The 22,536-nt window shown below is 43.7% G+C and overlaps 1 protein-coding gene across 1 annotated transcript in view; it reads left to right on the top strand.

Annotated features, from left to right (window-relative positions):
- Positions 1–22,536, top strand: part of DQX1 (DEAQ-box RNA dependent ATPase 1) — a 231,115-nt gene that overhangs the window by 102,923 nt on the left and 105,656 nt on the right. The window contains exons 6-7 of the mRNA XM_063926029.1: positions 267–363; positions 14,315–14,473. Coding sequence (XP_063782099.1) covers positions 267–363; positions 14,315–14,473 — 256 coding nt within the window. The remainder of the gene's footprint in view (positions 1–266; positions 364–14,314; positions 14,474–22,536) is intronic.

The raw sequence follows: 22,536 nt of genomic DNA on the forward strand, positions 1-22,536 counted from the left end.
CCGTCACAGGATGAAGGGCAACCCCTCTTGGCCAATGACTGAGATCTGGTAGATAACAGAGGCACAATGAAAAGGCTCAGCAAGTGCTAGCTCTTCTGCCCACATATCTCTGTTATCTCTGGATATTACGTTCCACCTATTGCTGTGCGTTATCAGACAACGCTCTCTTTTCTGTGTAACATGTATGTAAACATGTATTACATGCACTGCACATGTGACGGGCTCATGTACATATATTGCTGTAACATAGAAATCTCTTTCCCCAGGTGTACAATCCTCGGATTCGTGCAGATTCTCAGGTGTATCGGAGAATAAGTAAAACACGTGCGGAGATTCGCAGGATGAGAGCGCAGGATCAGCATGGTGAGTACAGTCCTGGCTTGTATCCTTAGTGTGGGGCGTCTGGCTGCACCTGTCACCGCAGGACACTGGTGAGGTTGTCATAGGGTGGGGCAGAATTTATATCTCTCTCCCCCCATCTTTATACTCACATGGGCCTCTAATGTGATGTGTACACTGACCTCCTGTCTCCTGTGCAGAGCGCTGTGTGATACTGTGTGTCCCATATGTATTCAGTGTTGTTTGTACTGTGTGGCACTGTGTGTTTGGTATTGTGCGGCACTGTGTGTTCGGTATTGTGTGGCACTGTGTGTTTGGTATTGTGTGGCACTGTGTGTTCAGTATTGTGTGGCACTGTGTGTTCGGTATTGTGTGGCACTGTGTGTTTGGTATTGTGTGGCACTGTGTGTTTGGTATTGTGTGGCACTGTGTGTTTGGTATTGTGTGGCACTGTGTGTTTGGTATTGTGTGGCACTGTGTGTTTGGTATTGTGTGGCACTGTGTGTTTGGTATTGTGTGGCACTGTGTTTGGTATTGTGTGGCACTGTGTGTTCGGTATTGTGTGGCACTGTGTGTTTGGTATTGTGTGGCACTGTGTTCGGTATCATTATCATGTATGACACTGTGTAACATAGTAACATAGTATCTGAGGATGAAAAAAGACAATTGTCCATCGAGTTCAACCTATTTGTGGTCTCCTATGCATGATGATTTGACTAAAATTTCTGACTGATGCTGCTGTCAGCCGTTGCATTTTATCCCTATTTATAGTAACTATAATGCATGACTATGCACCATACCCCTGGATATCCTTATCCAATAGGAATTTATCTAACCCATTCTTAAAGGTGTTGACAGATTCCGCCATTACAACTCCCTCGGGCAGGGAATTCCAAGCACGTATTGTCCTTACCGTGAAAAAGCCTTTACGGCGTATTGTGCGGAATCTCCTCTCCTCTAACCTGAGCGAGTGTCCACGAGTCCTCTGTGTTGATCTAACCAAAAACAGGTCCCGCGCAAGCTCTGTGTATTGTCCCCTTATATATTTGTAGATGTTGATCATATCCCCTCTTAGTCTCCGCTTTTCCAATGTAAACATGCCTAGTCTTTCAAGCCTTTCCTTGTATTCCATCGTCTCCATGCCCTTAATTAGTTTGGTCGCCCTCCTCTGTACCTTTTCAAGCTCCAGGATATCCTTTTTGTAGTACGGTGCCCAGAATTGTACACAGTATTCAAGGTGTGGCCTCACTAGTGATTTATATAACGGGAGTATAATACTCTCGTCCCTAGCATCAATACCCCGTTTTATGCATGCTAATATCTTATTAGCCTTCTTTGCTGCAGTCCTACTTTGGGTACTACTGCTTAGCTTGCTATCTATGAGGACACCTAAGTCCTTTTCCAGTACAGAATCCCCTAATTTTACCCCATTTAGTAAGTAGGTGTAATTTTTGTTCTTGTTACCACAGTGCATTACCTTACACTTGTCTGTGTTGAAGCGCATTCTCCATTTGGCTGCCCATGCTTCTAATTTAACTAAGTCGTTCTGAAGAGACTCGGCATCCTCCTCTGTATTTATAGCCTTACACAATTTGGTATCATCTGCAAAAATTGACACCATGCTCTCTAGACCTTCTGTTAGGTCGTTAATGAAAATATTGAACAATAGCGGTCCTAATCCTGAGCCTTGCGGCACACCACTTAGCACTTCAGTCCAAGTTGAAAAAGATCCATTAACCACAACGCGCTGCTCCCTATTATCTAACCAGTTTTTGACCCAAGTGCATATTGTGCTTCCTAGCCCTGTTTCTTGTAGCTTGTAGATAAGTCTCATGTGTGGTACAGTATCGAACGCTTTGGCAAAGTCTAAAAAGATTACATCCACGTCTTTACCCTGATCTAGGTTTGCGCTTACTGTTTCATAAAAGCCAAGTAAGTTGGTTTGACAGGATCTGTCCTTCATAAACCCATGTTGATTCCTTTTAATGACCTTATTTGTTTCAAGGAACTTCTGAATACTATCTCTTAGAATACCTTCCAATACTTTCCCCACTATAGATGCAAGACTAACTGGTCTATAATTACCTGGTTCAGCTTTACTTCCCTTTTTGAATACAGGCACTACTTCCGCTATACGCCAGTCTTTGGGAACCATACCTGATATTACTGAATCCTTAAAGATCAAAAATAGCGGTTTTGCAAGTTCAGAGTGAAGCTCCATTAGAACCCTTGGGTGAATACCATTGGGACCTGGTGACTTATTAATCTTTAAATGTTTTAATCGGTCACAGACTACTTCCTCGCTTAAATAAGTACCTATCAGTGTGATATTGTCATTATTGAGATTATGTGTTAGTCCCTGAATTGGGTCCTCTCTAGTAAATACTGTTGAAAAAAACTCATTTAGTGTGTCCGCTATGTCATTATCATTTTTGCTTAAGACTCCCAACTTGTCTTTTAAAGGGCCTATACTCTCCTTCTTTAATCTCTTGCCATTAATGTATTTAAATAATTTTTTGGGATTCGCTTTGCTTTCCTTTGCTACTAGTTTTTCAGTTTCTACTTTAGCCGCTCTTATTTCCTTTTTGCATATTTTGTTATATTCCTTATAGTGCTGAAATAACTCTGCTTCCCTGTCAGATTTGTATTTTGTAAATGCGCTCCTTTTCTTGCCCATAAGTTCCTTTATCTTTTTGTTAAGCCACATCGGTTTATGATTTTTATTCCTTTTTTTGTTGCTCGTAGGAATAAATTTGAGTGTATTTTTAGCAAGCAGGAATTTTAGTACCTCCCATTTCTCCGTAGCATTTTTTCCTAAAAACAAACCTTCCCATTCAATATCCCTGAAAAATACCCTCATCTTTTCAAAATTCGCTTTGCTAAAGTTTAGAGTCCTAGTTGAGCCAGTATAGGGCTGTTTATGGAAACTGATATTGAATGTGACCATATTGTGGTCGCTGTTTCCTATGGGTTCCCCTACTATAATACCTGATACTAAATCCCCATTGTTTGTTAATACCAGGTCTAAGATTGCATTGTACCTGGTTGGTTCCTCAATTAGTTGGACTAAGTAGTTATCATTAAGTGTGTTTAAAAACATATTGCCCCTAGCAGTATCACATGAATCGTTTTTCCAGTTTATCTCTGGATAGTTAAAATCTCCCATCACTACTATGTCTCCTACTCCTGCTGCTCTTTCAATTTGCTTTAGTAACAATTCATCATCAGATGCGTTGATACCAGGCGGCCTATAGCATACACCCAATACTAACTTCTTTATTCCTTTTTCCCCGCATGCAATTTCTACCCATAATGTCTCGACAGTGTCTACAGTCCCCTTCTGAATATCTTCCCGTATATCAGGTTTTAAAAACGGCTTTACGTAAAGGCACACCCTTCCACCCCTTTTATTTAGTCTGTCTCTTCTAAACAGTGTATAGCCCTCTAGATTGACTGTCCAATCATGAGATTCATCCCACCAAGTTTCAGTAATGCCTATAATATCATACTGTTTGCTTGCTGCAAGTATTTCTAGTTCGCCCTTTTTACCAGTAATGCTTCTAGCGTTTACATACATACAACTAAGATAAGTATTTCCCCTTGCGTTAGGGACATCTTTCATCTTATGTGGCAAGGATGACCTGTAATCGTCATTGGTTAGTGCTTTGGTAAAATATCTTTAAGTACCCATGTTAGTAACCTTACTGCCTGCTCTTACCCTCCCCCCAACTTCTCCCCCATTTCGTTTACTACCGCCATCCCCACTATTCTCACTGCATGACCCGTAGTTTCTAGCTAAACCCTCCCCTCAGGCTCCTAGTTTAAAATCTCCTCCAACCTTCCAACCATCCTTCCCCCCAGCACCGCTGCCCCCTCCTCAGTCAGGTGCAATCCGTCGCGACAAAAGAGATGGCGCCTGACTGAGAAGTCCGCCAGTGTTCCAGGAACACAAACCCCTCTTTCCTGCACCAATCCCTAAGCCACACATTTACCTCCCTAATCTCCCTCTGCCTCCCTGGACTAGCGCGTGGCACGGGTAATAATTCCGAGAATATTACCTTAGATGTCCTTGCCTTCAGTTTCTTTCCTAAGTCCCTATAGTCTTTCTTAAGGACATCCCACCTTCCGCTAACTTTGTCATTGGTGCCAACGTGCACCAAGACCGCCGGGTCTTTCCCAGCCCCTCCCAACAATCTATCTACCCGGTCCACGATGTGCCGTACCCGAGCACCCGGGAGACAACAGACTGTACGGCGATCACGGTCCCGGTAGCAGATTGCCCTATCTGTCTTCCTGATGATAGAATCCCCTACCACCACCATCTGACTAGGTACCTCTCTATCTTTTATCCCAACCGCGCCAGAGGGACCGCTCCTCTGGATGCTAGAGGGAGCAGTCTCCTCCGGCACCGTCATTTCTTCACTATCATCCTCCGATTCCTCGTCCAATCGGGCAAATTTGTTCGGGTTTGATAGTTCGGAGATGTCGAGCCTCCCCCTCTTATTCTTCCTTCTAACTGTGACCCAACTGGCTACCTGGTCATCATCCTCTTCTACCAGTGACCCCTCCCGCAACTCCTCCACCATTCTGTCTAAACTACGCTCGAGATTGTGAATCCCCCTCAGTCGCGTAACGGTTTGCTCTAGATCAGTTACCTGGGCTTCCAGGGCAGCCGTTCGCACACACCTCGTGCAGATGTAATCACACTGGGCCGGTAGCTCCAGGTGTGCATACATCTTGCACGACATGCACTGAGTGAGGTCCTCAATCACAGCCCCTCCCATATTGTTTGTAAGGTCTAACTCCCTGTTACTCTCAAAGAAAAAGCAGCAAAAATAAAAAGTAGAAGACAAGCAATCTCACTTATACAATAAATTAAGCTGGTTTATACTTATCTATCTTTGTGTGGTTCTTGGTCCTTCACTTTTATGCAGCCGTAGTACTCTCTCCTGCGGCACCTATACTCCACTTAGCAGTTGCAGTTGTTCCAGCTCACTGCACCTCCTTTTCACTCGGCTTCCAGCTCCTGCAAAAAAAAAAAAAAAAAAGCCCCGCACACACGCACAATCACAGCCCCTCTGCTACTCCAAGTAAGAGGCCCTCTCACTCACTCACAAGGTCAGCCCCTTGCAGCCTCACCAGAAGTTTAATGGTACTGCAAATGTGTGTTCCTGATGGTGTATTATAAAACTCACCTTTTTCTGTATTCTAACTCACCTTTTTGCTGTTTAAAACTCACACTTACAAATCCAAGCAGCACTTAAACAATCCAAGCCCCTACACAGAGTGTGTTCGGTATCATTATCCTGTGTGGCACTGTGTGTTCGGTATCTTTATCCTGTGTGGCACTGTGTGTTCGGTATCATTATCCTGTGTGGCACTGTGTGTTCGGTATCATTATCCTGTGTGGCACTGTGTGTTCAGTATCTTTATCCTGTGTGTCACTGTGTGTTCGGTATCTTTATCCTGTGTGGCACTGAGTGCTCGGTATCATTATCCTGTGTGGCACTGTGTGTTCGGTATCTTTATCCTGTGTGGCACTGTGTGTTCGGTATCATTATCCTGTGTGGCACTGTGTGTTCGGTATCTTTATCCTGTGTGGCACTGTGTGTTTGGTATCATTATCCTGTGTGGCACTGTGTGTTCGGTATCATTATCCTGTGTGGCACTGTGTGTTCGGTATCATTATACTGTGTGTTCGGTATTATTATCCTGTGTGACACTGTGTTCGGTATCATTATCCTGTGTGGCACTGTGTGTTCGGTATCATTATCCTGTGTGACACTGTGTTCGGTATCATTATCCTGTGTGGCACTGTGTGTTCGGTATTATTATCCTGTATGACACTGTGTGTTTGGTATCATTATCCTGTGTGGCACTGTGTGTTTGGTATCATTATCCTGTGTGGCACTGTGTGTTCGGTATCTTTATCCTGTGTGGCACTGTGTGTTTGGTATCATTATCCTGTGTGGCACTGTGTGTTCGGTATCTTTATCCTGTGTGGCACTGTGTGTTCGGTATCATTATCCTGTGTGGCACTGTGTGTTCGGTATCATTATCCTGTGTGGCACTGTGTGTTCGGTATCATTATCCTGTGTGACACTGTGTTCGGTATCATTATCCTGTGTGGCACTGTGTGTTCGGTATCATTATCCTGTGTGACACTGTGTTCGGTATCATTATCCTGTGTGGCACTGTGTGTTCGGTATCTTTATCCTATGTGGCACTGTGTGTTTGGTATCATTATCCTGTGTGGCACTGTGTGTTTGGTATCATTATCCTGTGTGGCACTGTGTGTTCGGTATTATTATCCTGTGTGGCACTGTGTGTTCGGTATCATTATCCTGTGTGGCACTGTGTGTTTGGTATCATTATCCTGTGTGGCACTGTGTGTTCGGTATCTTTATCCTGTGTGGCACTGTGTGTTCGGTATCTTTATCCTGTGTGGCACTGTGTGTTTGGTATTGTGTGGCACTGTGTGTTCGGTATCTTTATCCTGTGTGGCACTGTGTGTTCGGTATCTTTATCCTGTGTGACACTGTGTGTTCGGTATCATTATCCTGTGTGGCACTGTGTGTTCGGTATCTTTATCCTGTGTGGCACTGTGTGTTCGGTATCATTATCCTGTGTGGCACTGTGTGTTCGGTATCTTTCTCCTGTGTGGCACTGTGTGTTCGGTATCATTATCCTGTGTGGCACTGTGTACTCGGTATCTTTATCCTTTGTGGCACTGTGTGTTCGGTATCATTATCCTGTGTGGCACTGTGTGTTCGGTATCTTTATCCTGTGTGGCACTGTGTGTTCGGTATCATTATCCTGTGTGGCACTGTGTGTTCGGTATCTTTATCCTGTGTGGCACTGTGTGTTCGGTATCATTATCCTGTGTGGCACTGTGTGTTCGGTATCATTATCCTGTGTGGCACTGTGTGTTCGGTATCATTATCCTGTGTGACACTGTGTGTTCGGTATTATTATCCTGTGTGACACTGTGTTCGGTATCATTATCCTGTGTGGCACTGTGTGTTCGGTATCATTATCCTGTGTGACACTGTGTTCGGTATCATTATCCTGTGTGGCACTGTGTGTTCTGTATTATTATCCTGTATGACACTGTGTGTTTGGTATCATTATCCTGTGTGGCACTGTGTGTTCGGTATCTTTATCCTGTGTTTCACTGTGTGTTTGGTATCATTATCCTGTGTGGCACTGTGTGTTCGGTATCTTTATCCTGTGTGGCACTGTGTGTTCGGTATCTTTATCCTGTGTGGCACTGTGTGTTCGGTATTATTATCCTGTGTGGCACTGTGTGTTTGGTATCATTATCCTGTGTGGCACTGTGTGTTCGGTATCTTTATCCTGTGTTTCACTGTGTGTTTGGTATCATTATCCTGTGTGGCACTGTGTGTTCGGTATCTTTATCCTGTGTGGCACTGTGTGTTCGGTATCTTTATCCTGTGTGGCACTGTGTGTTCGGTATCATTATCCTGTGTGGCAATGTGTGTTCGGTATCATTATCCTGTGTGGCACTGTGTGTTCGGTATCATTATCCTGTGTGGCACTGTGTGTTCGGTATCATTATCCTGTGTGGCACTGTGTGTTCGGTATCATTATCCTGTGTGGCACTGTGTGTTCTGTATCATTATCCTGTGTGGCACTGTGTGTTCGGTATCTTTATCCTGTGTTTCACTGTGTGTTTGGTATCATTATCCTGTGTGGCACTGTGTGTTCGGTATCATTATCCTGTGTGGCACTGTGTGTTCTGTATCATTATCCTGTGTGACACTGTGTGTTCGGTATCATTATCCTGTGTGGCACTGTGTGTTCGGTATCATTATCCTGTGTGGCACTGTGTGTTCGGTATCATTATCCTGTGTGACACTGTGTTCGGTATCATTATCCTGTGTGGCACTGTGTGTTCGGTATCTTTATCCTGTGTGGCACTGTGTGTTCGGTATTATTATCCTGTATGACACAGTGTGTTTGGTATCATTATCCTGTGTGGCACTGTGTGTTTGGTATCATTATCCTGTGTGGCACTGTGTGTTCGGTATCATTATCCTGTGTGGCACTGTGTGTTTGGTATCATTATCCTGTGTGGCACTGTGTGTTCGGTATCATTATCCTGTGTGGCACTGTGTGTTCGGTATCATTATCCTGTGTGGCACTGTGTGTTTGGTATCTTTATCCTGTGTGGCACTGTGTGTTCGGTATTATTATCCTTTATGACACTGTGTGTTCGGTATCATTATCCTGTGTGGCACTGTGTGTTCGGTATCTTTATCCTGTGTGGCACTGTGTGTTCGGTATCATTATCTTGTGTGGCACTGTGTGTTCGGTATTGTGTGGCACTGTGTGTTCGGTATTGTGTGGCACTGTGTGTTCGGTATTGTGTGGCACTGTGTGTTCGGTATTGTGTGGCACTGTGTGTTCGGTATTGTGTGGCACTGTGTGTTTGGTATTGTGTGGCACTGTGTGTTCGGTATCATTGTCCTGTGTGGCACTGTGTGTTTGGTATTATTATCCTGTATGACACTGTGTGTCCGGTATCATTATCCTGTGTGGCACTGTGTGTTCGGTATCATTATCCTGTGTGGCACTGTGTGTTCGGTATCATTATCCTGTGTGGCACTGTGTGTTCGGTGTTATTATCCTGTGTGGCACTGTGTGTTCGGTATCATTATCCTGTGTGACACTATGTGTTTGGTATCATTATCCTGTGTGGCACTGTGTGTTCGGTATCATTATCCTGTGTGACACGGTGTGTTTGGTGTTATTATCCTGTGTGGCACTGTGTGTTTGGTATTATTATCCTGTATGACACTGTGTGTCCGGTATCATTATCCTGTGTGGCACTGTGTGTTCGGTATCATTATCCTGTGTGGCACTGTGTGTTCGGTATCATTATCCTGTGTGGCACTGTGTGTTCGGTGTTATTATCCTGTGTGGCACTGTGTGTTCGGTATCATTATCCTGTGTGACACTATGTGTTTGGTATCATTATCCTGTGTGGCACTGTGTGTTCGGTATCATTATCCTGTGTGACACGGTGTGTTTGGTGTTATTATCCTGTGTGGCACTGTGTGTTTGGTATCATTATCCTGTGTGGCACTGTGTGTTCGGTATGATTATCCTGTGTGACACTGTGTGTTTGGTGTTATTATCCTGTGTGGCACTGTGTATCATTATCCTGTGTGGCACTGTGTGTTCGGTATCATTATCCTGTGTGGCACTGTGTGTTCGGTATCATTATCCTGTGTGGCACTGTGTGTTCGGTATCATTATCCTGTGTGGCACTGTGTGTTCGGTATTATTATCCTGTATGACACAGTGTGTTTGGTATCATTATCCTGTGTGGCACTGTGTGTTCGGTATTATTATCCTGTGTGACACTGTGTTCGGTATCATTATCCTGTGTGGCACTGTGTGTTCGGTATCTTTATCCTGTGTGGCACTGTGTGTTCGGTATTATTATCCTGTATGACACAGTGTGTTTGGTATCATTATCCTGTGTGGCACTGTGTGTTTGGTATCATTATCCTGTGTGGCACTGTGTGTTCGGTATCATTATCCTGTGTGGCACTGTGTGTTCGGTATTATTATCCTGTATGACACAGTGTGTTTGGTATCATTATCCTGTGTGGCACTGTGTGTTCGGTATTATTATCCTGTGTGACACTGTGTTCGGTATCATTATCCTGTGTGGCACTGTGTGTTCGGTATCATTATCCTGTGTGACACTGTGTTCGGTATCATTATCCTATGTGGCACTGTGTGTTCGGTATCTTTATCCTGTGTGGCACTGTGTGTTCTGTATTATTATCCTGTATGACACTGTGTGTTTGGTATCATTATCCTGTGTGGCACTGTGTGTTTGGTATCATTATCCTGTGTGGCACTGTGTGTTCTGTATCTTTATCCTGTGTTTCACTGTGTGTTTGGTATCATTATCCTGTGTGGCACTGTGTGTTCGGTATCTTTATCCTGTGTGGCACTGTGTGTTCGGTATCATTATCCTGTGTGGCACTGTGTGTTCTGTATCATTATCCTGTGTGACACTGTGTGTTCGGTATCATTATCCTGTGTGGCACTGTGTGTTCGGTATCATTATCCTGTGTGGCACTGTGTGTTCGGTATCTTTATCCTGTGTGGCACTGTGTGTTCGGTATTATTATCCTGTATGACACAGTGTGTTTGGTATCATTATCCTGTGTGGCACTGTGTGTTTGGTATCATTATCCTGTGTGGCACTGTGTGTTCGGTATCATTATCCTGTGTGGCACTGTGTGTTTGGTATCATTATCCTGTGTGGCACTGTGTGTTCGGTATTATTATCCTTTATGACACTGTGTGTTCGGTATCATTATCCTGTGTGACACTGTGTTCGGTATCATTATCCTGTGTGACACTGTGTGTTCGGTATCATTATCCTGTGTGGCACTGTGTGTTCGGTATCATTATCCTGTGTGGCACTGTGTGTTCGGTATTGTGTGGCACTGTGTGTTCGGTATTGTGTGGCACTGTGTGTTCGGTATTGTGTGGCACTGTGTGTTCGGTATTGTGTGGCACTGTGTGTTTGGTATTGTGTGGCACTGTGTGTTTTGTATCATTATCCTGTGTGACACTGTGTGTTTGGTATTATTATCCTGTATGACACTGTGTGTCCGGTATCATTATCCTGTGTGGCACTGTGTGTTCGGTATCATTATCCTGTGTGGCACTGTGTGTTCGGTATCATTATCCTGTGTGGCACTGTGTGTTCGGTGTTATTATCCTGTGTGGCACTGTGTGTTCGGTATCATTATCCTGTGTGACACTATGTGTTTGGTATCATTATCCTGTGTGACACTGTGTGTTTGGTGTTATTATCCTGTGTGGCACTGTGTGTTTGGTGTTATTATCCTGTGTGGCACTGTGTGTTCGGTATGATTATCCTGTGTGACACTGTGTGTTTGGTGTTATTATCCTGTGTGGCACTGTGTGTTATTATCCTGTGTGGCACTGTGTGTTCGGTATCATTATCCTGTGTGGCACTGTGTGTTCGGTATCATTATCCTGTGTGACACTGTGTTCGGTATCATTATCCTGTGTGGCACTGTGTGTTCGGTATCTTTATCCTGTGTGGCACTGTGTGTTCGGTATTATTATCCTGTATGACACAGTGTGTTTGGTATCATTATCCTGTGTGGCACTGTGTGTTTGGTATCATTATCCTGTGTGGCTCTGTGTGTTCGGTATTATTATCCTGTGTGGCACTGTGTGTTTGGTATCATTATCCTGTGTGGCACTGTGTGTTCGGTATCTTTATCCTGTGTGGCACTGTGTGTTCTGTATCATTATCCTGTGTGGCACTGTGTGTTCGGTATCTTTATCCTGTGTGGCACTGTGTGTTCGGTATTATTATCCTTTATGACACTGTGTGTTCGGTATCATTATCCTGTGTGACACTGTGTTCGGTATCATTATCCTGTGTGGCACTGTGTGTTCGGTATCTTTATCCTGTGTGGCACTGTGTGTTCGGTATCATTATCCTGTGTGGCACTGTGTGTTCGGTATCTTTATCCTGTGTGGCACTGTGTGTTCGGTATCTTTATCCTGTGTGGCACTGTGTGTTCGGTATTCTTATCCTGTATGACACAGTGTGTTTGGTATCATTATCCTGTGTGGCACTGTGTGTTCGGTATCATTATCCTGTGTGACACTGTGTTCGGTATCATTATCCTGTGTGGCACTGTGTGTTCGGTATCTTTATCCTGTGTGGCACTGTGTGTTCGGTATTATTATCCTGTATGACACAGTGTGTTTGGTATCATTATCCTGTGTGGCACTGTGTGTTTGGTATCATTATCCTGTGTGGCACTGTGTGTTCGGTATTATTATCCTGTGTGGCACTGTGTGTTCGGTATCATTATCCTGTGTGGCACTGTGTGTTCGGTATCATTATCCTGTGTGACACTGTGTTCGGTATCATTATCCTGTGTGGCACTGTGTGTTCGGTATCTTTATCCTGTGTGGCACTGTGTGTTCGGTATTATTATCCTGTATGACACAGTGTGTTTGGTATCATTATCCTGTGTGGCACTGTGTGTTTGGTATCATTATCCTGTGTGGCACTGTGTGTTCGGTATTATTATCCTGTGTGGCACTGTGTGTTCGGTATCTTTATCCTGTGTGGCACTGTGTGTTCGGTATTATTATCCTTTATGACACTGTGTGTTCGGTATTATTATCCTGTGTGACACTGTGTTCGGTATCATTATCCTGTGTGACACTGTGTGTTCGGTATCATTATCCTGTGTCGCACTGTGTGTTCGGTATTGTGTGGCACTGTGTGTTCGGTATTGTGTGGCACTGTATGTTCGGTATCATTATCCTGTGTGACACTGTGTGTTCGGTATCATTATCCTGTGTCGCACTGTGTGTTCGGTATTGTGTGGCACTGTGTGTTCGGTATTGTGTGGCACTGTGTGTTCGGTATTGTGTGACACTGTGTGTTTGGTATTATTATCCTGTATGACACTGTGTGTTCGGTATCATTATCCTATGTGGCACTGTGTGTTCGGTATCATTATCCTGTGTGGCACTGTGTGTTCGGTATCATTATCCTGTGTGACACTGTGTGTTTGGTGTTATTATCCTGTGTGGCACTGTGTGTTTGGTGTTATTATCCTGTGTGGCACTGTGTGTTCGGTATCATTATCCTGTGTGGCACTGTGTGTTCGGTATCATTATCCTGTGTGACACTGTGTGTTTGGTGTTATTATCCTGTGTGGCACTGTGTGTTTGGTGTTATTATCCTGTGTGGCACTGTGTGATCGGTATCATTATCCTGTGTGGCACTGTGTGTTCGGTATCATTATCCTGTGTGGCACTGTGTGTTTGGTGTTATTATCCTGTGTGGCACTGTGTGTTCGGTATCATTATCCTGTGTGGCACTGTGTGTTCGGTATCATTATCCTGTGTGGCACTGTGTGTTTGGTGTTATTATCCTGTGTGGCACTGTGTGTTCGGTATCATTATCCTGTGTGGCACTGTGTGTTTGGTGTTATTATCCTGTGTGGCACTGTGTGTTTGGTGTTATTATCCTGTGTGGCACTGTGTGTTCGGTATCATTATCCTGTGTGGCACTGTGTGTTCGGTATCATTATCCTGTGTGGCACTGTGTGTTTGGTGTTATTATCCTGTGTGGCACTGTGTGTTTGGTGTTATTATCCTGTGTGGCACTGTGTGTTCGGTATCATTATCCTGTGTGGCACTATGTGTTCGGTGTCATTATCCTGTGTGGCACTGTGTGTTCGGTATCATTATCCTGTGTGGCACTGTGTGCTCGGTGTTATTATCCTGTGTGGCACTGTGTGTTCGGTGTCATTATCCTGTGTGGCACTGTGTGTTCGGTGTCATTATCCTGTGTGGCACTGTGTGTTCGGTATCATTATCCTGTGTGGCACTGTGTGTTCGGTATCATTATCCTGTGTGGCACTGTGTGTTTGGTGTTATTATCCTGTGTGGCACTGTGTGTTTGGTGTTATTATCCTGTGTGGCACTGTGTGTTCGGTATCATTATCCTGTGTGGCACTGTGTGTTCGGTATCATTATCCTGTGTGGCACTGTGTGTTCGGTATCATTATCCTGTGTGGCACTGTGTGTTTGGTGTTATTATCCTGTGTGGCACTGTGTGCTCGGTATCATTATCCTGTGTGGCACTGTGTGTTCGGTGTCATTATCCTGTGTGGCACTGTGTGTTCGGTATCATTATCCTGTGTGGCACTGTGTGTTTGGTGTTATTATCCTGTGTGGCACTGTGTGTTCGGCATTGTGTGGTATGGTGTGTTTGATATTATATGGTACCTTGTGTTTTTCATTGTGTGTCCCTTGTGGTACAGTGTACTCTGTATTGTGTGTTCTGTGTTGCGTGTCGTCCTGTGTATTAGCTGTTGTGCGTCCTGTGTGTTGAGGTGTTATGTGTTTGCTTTGTTAGGGATTTGCTACCGCCTCTACTCGGACAGCGCGTATGAGTCAGAGATGACGGAGTTCTCCCCCCCGGGAATCCTGCAGGAGAATCTGAGCCGCATGGTCCTCTTGCTGAAGCGGCTGGACATCGCAGACCTCGGACAGTGGGATTTTTTGGACAGACCAGGTAATATAGAATTGAGATAAATGAGACTTCTGACTGTCTTATCTGTGTGCAGGGGTAATACTGAGCTGTCACTTACTGCAAATACAGGGATCGTCTCTTCTCCCTGACCCCGAGACTCCCCCTGCCCGGTTCTCTGTTATATCAGATGTGTTCATCCATAACCTGAGAGACTGTGTGTCCTGTTCCCAACCTCTCACACTCTCTCTCTATGTCACATACTGTCTTTCTATGTCACATACTGCCTCTCTATGTCACATACTGTCCTGTTCCCAACCTCTCACACTCTCTCTATATGTCACATACTGTCCTGTTCCCAACCTCTCACATTCTCTCTATATGTCACATACTGTCCTGTTCCCAACCTCTCACACTCTCTCTCTATGTCACATACTGTCCTGTTCCCAACACCCTCTCTCTATATGTGACACACTGTCTCTCCCCAACACCCTAATACTTAGATAATTCTGTGTGATCTCTCTCACCTCTGTTACTCATGCTGTATATCTCCTCACCATTCTCTTATACGGGTGATATTCTGTGTGTTCTCTCTCACCTCTGTTACTCATGCTGTATATCTCCTGACCATTCTCTTATACGGGTGATATTCTGTGTGTTCTCTCTCACCTCTGTTACTCATGCTGTATATCTCCTCACCATTCTCTTATACGGGTGATATTCTGTGTGTTCTCTCTCACCTCTGTTACTCATGCTGTATGTCTCCTCACCATTCTCTTATACGGGTGATATTCTGTGTGTTCTCTGTCACCTCTGTTACTCATGCTGTATATCTCCTCACCATTCTCCTATACGGGTGATATTCTGTGTGTTCTCTGTCACCTCTATTACTCATGCTGTATATCTCCTCACCATTCTCTTATACGGGTGATATTCTGTGTGTTCTCTCTCACCTCTGTTACTCATGCTGTATGTCTCCTCACCATTCTCTTATACGGGTGATATTCTGTGTGTTCTCTCTCACCTCTGTTACTCATGCTGTATGTCTCCTCACCATTCTCTTATACGGGTGATATTCTGTGTGTTCTCTGTCACCTCTGTTACTCATGCTGTATATCCCCTCACCATTCTCTTATACGGGTGATATTCTGTGTGTTCTCTCTCACCTCTGTTACTCATGCTGTATATCTCCTCACCATTCTCTTATACGGGTGATGTTCTGTGTGTTCTCTCTCACCTCTGTTACTCATGCTGTATATCTCCTCACCATTCTCTTATACGGGTGATATTCTGTGTGTTCTCTGTCACCTCTGTTACTCATGCTGTATATCTCCTCACCATTCTCTTATACGGGTGATATTCTGTGTGTTCTCTGTCACCTCTGTTACTCATGCTGTATATCTCCTCACCATTCTCCTATACGGGTGATATTCTGTGTGTTCTCTCTCACCTCTGTTACTCATGCTGTATATCTCCTCACCATTCTCTTATACGGGTGATATTCTGTGTGTTCTCTGTCACCTCTGTTACTCATGCTGTATATCTCCTCACCATTCTCTTATACGGGTGATGTTCTGTGTGTTCTTTGTCACCTCTGTTACTCATGCTGTATATCTCCTCACCATTCTCTTATACGGGTGATATTCTGTGTGTTCTCTCTCACCTCTGTTACTCATGCTGTATATCTCCTCACCATTCTCTTATACGGGTGATATTCTGTGTGTTCTCTGTCACCTCTGTTACTCATGCTGTATATCTCCTCACCATTCTCTTATACGGGTGATATTCTGTGAGTTCTCTCTCACCTCTGTTACTCATGCTGTATATCCCCTCACCATTCTCTTATACGGGTGATATTCTGTGTGTTCTCTCTCTCACCTCTGTTACTCATGCTGTATATCCTCTCACCATTCTCTTATACGGGTGATATTCTGTGTGTTCTCTCTCACCTCTGTTACTCATGCTGTATATCCCCTCACCATTCTCTTATACGGGTGATATTCTGTGTGTTCTCTCTCTCACCTCTGTTACTCATGCTGTATATCCTCTCACCATTCTCTTATACGGGTGATATTCTGTGTGTTCTCTGTCACCTCTGTTACTCATGCTGTATATCCTCTCACCATTCTCTTATACGGGTGATATTCTGTGTGTTCTCTCTCTCACCTCTGTTACTCATGCTGTATATCTCCTCACCATTCTCTTATACGGGTGATATTCTGTGTGTTCTCTGTCACCTCTGTTACTCATGCTGTATATCTCCTCACCATTCTCTTATACGGGTGATATTCTGTGTGTTCTCTCTCACCTCTGTTACTCATGCTGTATGTCTCCTCACCATTATCTTATACGGGTGATATTCTGTGTGTTCTCTGTCACCTCTGTTACTCATGCTGTATATCTCCTCACCATTCTCTTATACGGGTGATATTCTGTGTGTTCTCTCTCTCACCTCTGTTACTCATGCTGTATATCTCCTCACCATTCTCTTATACGGGTGATATTCTGTGTGTTCTCTCTCACCTCTGTTACTCATGCTGTATATCTCCTCACCATTCTCTTATACTGGTGATATACTGTGTGTTCTCTGTCACCTCTGTTACTCATGCTGTATGTCTCCTCAACATTCTCTTATACGGGTGATATACTGTGTGTTCTCTCTCACCTCTGTTACTCATGCTGTATATCTCCTCACCATTCTCTTATACGGGTGATATTCTGTGTGTTCTCTCTCACCTCTGTTACTCATGCTGTATATCCCCTCACCATTCTCTTATACGGGTGATATTCTGTGTGTTCTCTCTCACCTCTGTTACTCATGCTGTATATCCTCCCACCATTCTCTTATACGGGTGATATTCTGTGTGTTCTCTGTCACCTCTGTTACTCATGCTGTATATCTCCTCACCATTCTCTTATACGGGTGATATTCTGTGTGTTCTCTCTCACCTCTGTTACTCATGCTGTATATCCTCTCACCATTCTCTTATACGGGTGATATTCTGTGTGTTCTCTGTCACCTCTGTTACTCATGCTGTATGTCTCCTCACCATTCTCTTATACGGGTGATATACTGTGTGTTCTCTGTTACTCATGCTGTATATCTCCTCACAATTCTCTTATACGGGTGATATTCTGTGTGTTCTCTCTCACCTCTGTTACTCATGCTGTATATCTCCTCACCATTCTCTTATACGGGTGATATTCTGTGTGTTCTCTCTCACCTCTGTTACTCATGCTGTATGTCTCCTCACCATTCTCTTATACGGGTGATATTCTGTGTGTTCTCTCTCTCACCTCTGTTACTCATGCTGTATATCTCCTCACCATTCTCTTATACGGGTGATATACTGTGTGTTCTCTGTCACCTCTGTTACTCATGCTGTATATCTCCTCACCATTCTCTTATACGGGTGATATTCTGTGTGTTCTCTCTCACCTCTGTTACTCATGCTGTATATCCTCTCACCATTCTCTTATACGGGTGATATTCTGTGTGTTCTCCGTCACCTCTGTTACTCATGCTGTATATCTCCTCACCATTCTCTTATACGGGTGATATTCTGTGTGTTCTCTCTCACCTCTGTTACTCATGCTGTATATCTCCTCACCATTCTCTTATACGGGTGATATTCTGTGTGTTCTCTGTCACCTCTGTTACTCATGCTGTATATCTCCTCACCATTCTCTTATACGGGTGATATTCTGTGTGTTCTCTCTCACCTCTGTTTCTCATGCTGTATATCTCCTCACCATTCTCTTATACGGGTGATATTCTGTGAGTTCTCTCTCACCTCTGTTACTCATGCTGTATATCCTCTCACCATTCTCTTATACGGGTGATATTCTGTGTGTTCTCTGTCACCTCTGTTACTCATGCTGTATGTCTCCTCACCATTCTCTTATACGGGTGATATACTGTGTGTTCTTTGTCACCTCTGTTACTCATGCTGTATATCTCCTCACCATTCTCTTATACGGGTGATATTCTGTGTGTTCTCTCTCACCTCTGTTACTCATGCTGTATATCTCCTCACCATTCTCTTATACGGGTGATATTCTGTGTGTTCTCTCTCACCTCTGTTACTCATGCTGTATATCTCCTCACCATTCTCTTATACGGGTGATATTCTGTGTGTTCTCTCTCACCTCTGTTACTCATGCTGTATATCTCCTCACCATTCTCTTATACGGGTGATATTCTGTGTGTTCTCTGTCACCTCTGTTACTCATGCTGTATATCCTCTCACCATTCTCTTATACGGGTGATATTCTGTGTGTTCTCTGTCACCTCTGTTACTCATGCTGTATATCCCCTCACCATTCTCTTATACGGGTGATGCTCTGTGTGTTCTCTGTCACCTCTGTTACTCATGCTGTATATCCTCTCACCATTCTCTTATACGGGTGATATTCTGTGTGTTCTCTGTCACCTCTGTTACTCATGCTGTATATCCTCTCACCATTCTCTTATACGGGTGATGTTCTGTGTGTTCTCTCTCACCTCTGTTACTCATGCTGTATATCTCCTCACCATTCTCTTATACGGGTGATATTCTGTGTGTTCTCTCTCACCTCTGTTACTCATGCTGTATATCTCCTCACCATTCTCTTATACGGGTGATATTCTGTGTGTTCTCTCTCACCTCTGTTACTCATGCTGTATATCTCCTCACCATTCTCTTATACGGGTGATATTCTGTGTGTTCTCTCTCACCTCTGTTACTCATGCTGTATATCTCCTCACCATTCTCTTATACGGGTGATATTCTGTGTGTTCTCTCTCACCTCTGTTACTCATGCTGTATATCTCCTCACCATTCTCTTATACGGGTGATATTCTGTGTGTTCTCTGTCACCTCTGTTACTCATGCTGTATATCTCCTCACCATTCTCTTATACGGGTGATATTCTGTGTGTTCTCTGTCACCTCTGTTACTCATGCTGTATATCTCCTCACCATTCTCTTATACGGGTGATATTCTGTGTGTTCTCTCTCACCTCTGTTACTCATGCTGTATATCTCCTCACCATTCTCTTATACGGGTGATATTCTGTGTGTTCTCTCTCACCTCTGTTACTCATGCTGTATATCTCCTCACCATTCTCTTATACGGGTGATATTCTGTGTGTTCTCTGTCACCTCTGTTACTCATGCTGTATATCCTCTCACCATTCTCTTATACGGGTGATATTCTGTGTGTTCTCTCTCACCTCTGTTACTCATGCTGTATATCTCCTCACCATTCTCTTATACGGGTGATATTCTGTGTGTTCTCTCTCACCTCTGTTACTCATGCTGTATATCTCCTCACCATTCTCTTATACGGGTGATATTCTGTGTGTTCTCTGTCACCTCTGTTACTCATGCTGTATGTCTCCTCACCATTCTCTTATACAGGTGATGTTCTGTGTGTTCTCTGTCACCTCTGTTACTTATGCTGTATATCTCCTCACCATTCTCTTATACGGGTGATATTCTGTGTGTTCTCTGTCACCTCTGTTACTCATGCTGTATATCTCCTCACCATTCTCTTATACGGGTGATATTCTGTGTGTTCTCTCTCACCTCTGTTACTCATGCTGTATATCCTCTCACCATTCTCTTATACGGGTGATATTCTGTGTGTTCTCTCTCACCTCTGTTACTCATGCTGTATGTCTCCTCACCATTCTCTTATACGGGTGATATTCTGTGTGTTCTCTCTCACCTCTGTTACTCATGCTGTATATCTCCTCACCATTCTCTTATACGGGTGATATTATGTGTGTTCTCTGTCACCTCTGTTACTCATGCTGTATATCTCCTCACCATTCTTACTGGTGATATTCAGTGTGTTCTCTCTCACCTCTGTTACTCATGCTGTATGTCTCCTCACCATTCTCTTATACGGGTGATATTCTGTGTGTTCTCTCTCACCTCTATTACTCATGCTGTATATCTCCTCACCATTCTCTTATACGGGTGATATTCTGTGTGTTCTCTCTCACCTCTGTTACTCATGCTGTATATCTCCTCACCATTCTCTTATACGGGTGATATTCTGTGTGTTCTCTCTCACCTCTGTTACTCATGCTGTATATCCTCTCACCATTCTCTTATACGGGTGATATTCTGTGTTCTCTCTCACCTCTGTTACTTATGCTGTATATCTCCTCACCGTTCTCTTATACGGGTGATATTCTGTGTGTTCTCTCTCACCTCTGTTACTTATGCTGTATGTCTCCTCACCATTCTCTTATACGGGTGATATTCTGTGTGTTCTCTCTCACCCCTGTTACTTATGCTGTATGTCTCCTCACCATTCTCTTATACGGGTGATATTCTGTGTGTTTTCTCGTTGTCACCTCTGTTACTCATGCTGTATATCTCCTCACAATTCTCTTATACGGGTGATGTTCTGTGTGTTCTCTCTCTCACCTCTGTTACTTATGCTGTATATCTCCTCACCATTCTCTTATACGGGTGATATACTGTGTGTTCTCTCTCACCTCTGTTACTCATGCTGTATATCTCCTCGCCATTCTCTTATACGGGTGATGTTCTGTGTGTTCTCTCTCACCTCTGTTACTCATGCTGTATATCTCCTCACCATTCTCTTATACGGGTGATATTCTGTGTGTTCTCTGTCACCTCTGTTACTCATGCTGTATATCTCCTCACCATTCTCTTATACGGGTGATATTCTGTGTGTTCTCTCTCACCTCTGTTACTCATGCTGTATATCCTGTCACCATTCTCTTATACGAGTGATATACTGTGTGTTCTCTCTCACCTCTATTACTCATGCTGTATATCCTCTCACCATTCTCTTATACGGGTGATATTCTGTGTGTTCTCTCTCACCTCTGTTACTCATGCTGAATATCTCCTGACCATTCTCTTATACGGGTGATATTCTGTGTGTTCTCTCTCACCTCTGTTACTCATGCTGTATATCTCCTCACCATTCTCTTATACGGGTGATATTCTGTGTGTTCTCTGTCACCTCTGTTACTCATGCTGTATATCTCCTCACCATTCTCTTATACGGGTGATATTCTGTGTGTTCTCTCTCACCTCTGTTACTCATGCTGTATATCCTGTCACCATTCTCTTATACGAGTGATATACTGTGTGTTCTCTCTCACCTCTATTACTCATGCTGTATATCCTCTCACCATTCTCTTATACGGGTGATATTCTGTGTGTTCTCTCTCACCTCTGTTACTCATGCTGTATATCTCCTCACCATTCTCTTATACGGGTGATATTCTGTGTGTTCTCTCTCACCTCTGTTACTCATGCTGTATATCTCCTCACCATTCTCTTATACGGGTGATATTCTGTGTGTTCTCTGTCACCTCTGTTACTCATGCTGTATATCCTCTCACCATTCTCTTATACGGGTGATATTCTGTGTGTTCTCTCTCACCTCTGTTACTCATGCTGTATATCCTCTCACCTTTCTCTTATACGGGTGATATTCTGTGTGTTCTCTTTCACCTCTGTTACTCATGCTGTATATCTCCTCACCATTCTCTTATACGGGTGATATTCTGTGTGTTCTCTGTCACCTCTGTTACTCATGCTGTATATCTCCTCACCATTCTCTTATACGGGTGATATTCTGTGTGTTCTCTGTCACCTCTGTTACTCATGCTGTATATCTCCTCACCATTCTCTTATACGGGTGATATTCTGTGTGTTCTCTGTCACCTCTGTTACTCATGCTGTATATCTCCTCACCATTCTCTTATACGTGTGATATTCTGTGTGTTCTCTCTCACCTCTGTTACTCATGCTGTATATCCTGTCACCATTCTCTTATACGAGTGATATACTGTGTGTTCTCTCTCACCTCTATTACTCATGCTGTATGTCCTCTCACCATTCTCTTATACGGGTGATATTCTGTGTGTTCTCTCTCACCTCTGTTACTCATGCTGTATATCTCCTCACCATTCTCTTATACGGGTGATATTCTGTGTGTTCTCTCTCACCTCTGTTACTCATGCTGTATATCTCCTCACCATTCTCTTATACAGGTGATATTCTGTGTGTTCACTCTCACCTCTGTTACTCATGCTGTATATCCTGTCACCATTCTCTTATACGGATGATATAC

Source organism: Pseudophryne corroboree, chromosome 1 (genome assembly GCF_028390025.1).
Source record: "Pseudophryne corroboree isolate aPseCor3 chromosome 1, aPseCor3.hap2, whole genome shotgun sequence".
Lineage (NCBI taxonomy): Eukaryota > Metazoa > Chordata > Amphibia > Anura > Myobatrachidae > Pseudophryne > Pseudophryne corroboree.